Here is a 2,500-nt window from a genome sequence, read left to right as displayed (position 1 = left end):
AAGGAAGCAGGAGCAAGTGATTGAGTTGCTTCAGTCCACTTCAGCTCTTCACTTCTTCAGTGCAGCCTGGAGGTGGAGCGTGGTGTCGGGGTGAAGGGGGGGATGCTGCCACCTGTAGCGCGGGTTTAATTTGAGAGCACCCCGCACCACCACCAACACCACCACAGCCTCGGCGCGGCTGACCCACTTCCTGCGATCTCCCCGTCTCCTCCGGCCGGATTCTCCCTCCGCTCCGATGGCGTCCAAGAAGAAGTGGGCCGAGAGGAGGGAGCCGCGGCGGGACCGGGCGTTCTCCACCCATGACGACACGTCGGTGGCGTCGGGTGCCTCCGGGCCGGGACGTCCCACCGCCAGGGGACGCTTTTCCGAGTCCTGGAAGAGGCTCAGCTCCAGAGGGGGATCCACCAAGAGGGGGGCGCTCAACGCTCAGCAGCCACCGGTAAGACGCTCAGAGGACACACTGAGACACCACCCTTTCCAGAACCTCCCCAGACCCCCCGAGTAGGCGAATCAATGGCCTGGTGGTGGTGGTGGTGGGTGAGTGCGGTTGAACCCTGTGTCAAGGCAGCACAAAGAGTTGTGGGAGTTAAACAGTGGTAAGGTTAATGGAAGTAAATCTGGGTAGAAATGTTGAATAGAGTTTGTATCGTATTGTGTTTGGGGGCGTTGGACTTTAATGGAATGGACTCCACATGTAGACAAACCAAAGCAGTGATACATATGATTATAATATAATTATTATTATATTAGAGGTTATGGATTGAGAAAGAAAAGTCAACCTGTCTTTCAAAAGGTAAATACAGAGATGTATCCAAAGGATACAGAAACAGATGCAAGCAGCTTTTTTCTCTCCTGGCAAGTTTTCAAGGGATCCACTCATTTAGCAGCTTGTGCACGTATACAGAGGAAAACAGACGCACGCATGCATGCACACACACACACACACACACACACACACACACACACACACACATTCACACACATCCATACACGCACGTACGCCAACACACACACACACACACACACACACACACACACACACACACAGACACACACACACACACACACACATGAACACACACACATGAACACACACACACACACATCCATGCACGCACGTATGCCAACGCACACACATACACAAGGTCAGACAGCATCTTTCTGTCTGGTTCTTCTATGTTTTTCTTAATATTTCAATGACTTTCAATGACAGTCTTTTGCCTGTCGTGCATTAACTTCAAACCACTGGGGCGTTTGGAAGCGGAACTGAAAGTTTAATTTAGTGTAGATGCCATCCCCAGACTATTACACATACACGTACACACTCACACACCCACACACTCAAATTGTGTGTGTGTGTGTAGGTGTGTATGTGAGTGTGCATGCATGTGTGTTTGGAGGGTGGGGAGGTCATTTCTCCACCATCTCTGTGCCTGCGATGAGACTGATTTTGGACATGGACCAGAGGTTCCATCTGCTCTACTTGTGGAATGTAGACCTAAATGATGTTTACTGATAAGAAAATCGGTTTAAAAGGGAGGCTGGCCTGGACTATCACACACTCACCCTGTCTGTGGTGTGATATTTAGTTGAGGTATGAGGTCTACCAAGCCGTGTGGGAGGCTGTGCTTTTGAATGGAGGGAGATGGATATTTGAGGCATTTAAAGTAAAAATACGGCGATTTTTAACCTTCCATTTATAAGGTGTAGGGCTGCACACTACTTCCTTCTGTCTGCACCCCCACGGCCAAATATAATTACTTAACTTTCTTCTGCTAACTACTTGTAATTTCTTGACATCACTGGGTGGCGGAAGAAGTAATGACAGAAGCTGGAAAAAAAGTACAAAAACATGGGCTGAATAGAGAACGAATACTTCTTCCCTGTTAACCTCCGCTGTTGTAGTTGAAAATAACATTTCAAAAAGCAAAAATGACTCCTGATTATCAGTAAAGGAACGTTATTTGCGAACATCTTAACATTAGTTAAAGAGCTACGGTGGCGATCTTCAACTGTACATAACCCAGCGTGCAGCGCAAATGACATCCAAAAACAAGATGGCAGAGGCTGGCCAGCGGGAAGGAACACAGCATGTTGGCCTTCACTTAGAGCAAGCGTGCTTTTTCCCCCAAAAGGTTAAATGGTTGAAAGCAACTGAAGCCAGCACGGCCGGGAGGGAAATTGTAGAGGGAGGGAAAAGTATTTTTGTTACATAATGCAATGTTTTAATTTCCGGCAACGCAATTTATCATTTTATCGTTCCTGCTAAAGGTGGCCAGTGCAGCTGCTCCTGCCCCTTTCCATCCACACAGAAATAACCGTGGTTCGTTTGCTTTTACGACTTATTCCTGATTCAGCCGGCGTAGGGATGGATTTGGATGTGTAGCTACACGGTGGCATTCAACCATTTCGCTGCTAAGAACCATAAAATAATCTTGCATTCAATGCACACTGGTACAGGTTGTGGCTGGCTCTTTGACCAAGAGGGCGCCCAATTTTT

General features: G+C 48.0%; 1 protein-coding gene across 3 annotated transcripts in view; it reads left to right on the top strand.

Moving 5' to 3' along the window:
• Positions 1-235: 235 nt before the first annotated feature.
• trpm3 (transient receptor potential cation channel, subfamily M, member 3) overlaps positions 236-2,500 on the top strand; it is a gene marked incomplete at both ends in the record, with an annotated part of 139,689 nt that continues 137,424 nt past the window's right edge. For all 3 annotated transcript variants that reach the window (XM_080004002.1, XM_080004003.1, XM_080004001.1), the window contains one exon: positions 236-439. In XM_080004002.1, the coding sequence (XP_079860128.1) occupies positions 236-439 (204 nt within the window). The remainder of the gene's footprint in view (positions 440-2,500) is intronic.

This window comes from Zeus faber, assembly GCF_960531495.2.
Source record: "Zeus faber genome assembly, chromosome: 7".
In the NCBI taxonomy this organism is placed as follows: Eukaryota; Metazoa; Chordata; class Actinopteri; order Zeiformes; family Zeidae; genus Zeus; species Zeus faber.
Note: the sequence above shows the minus strand (reverse complement) of the source record. Positions and strands in the feature narration are given on the sequence as shown.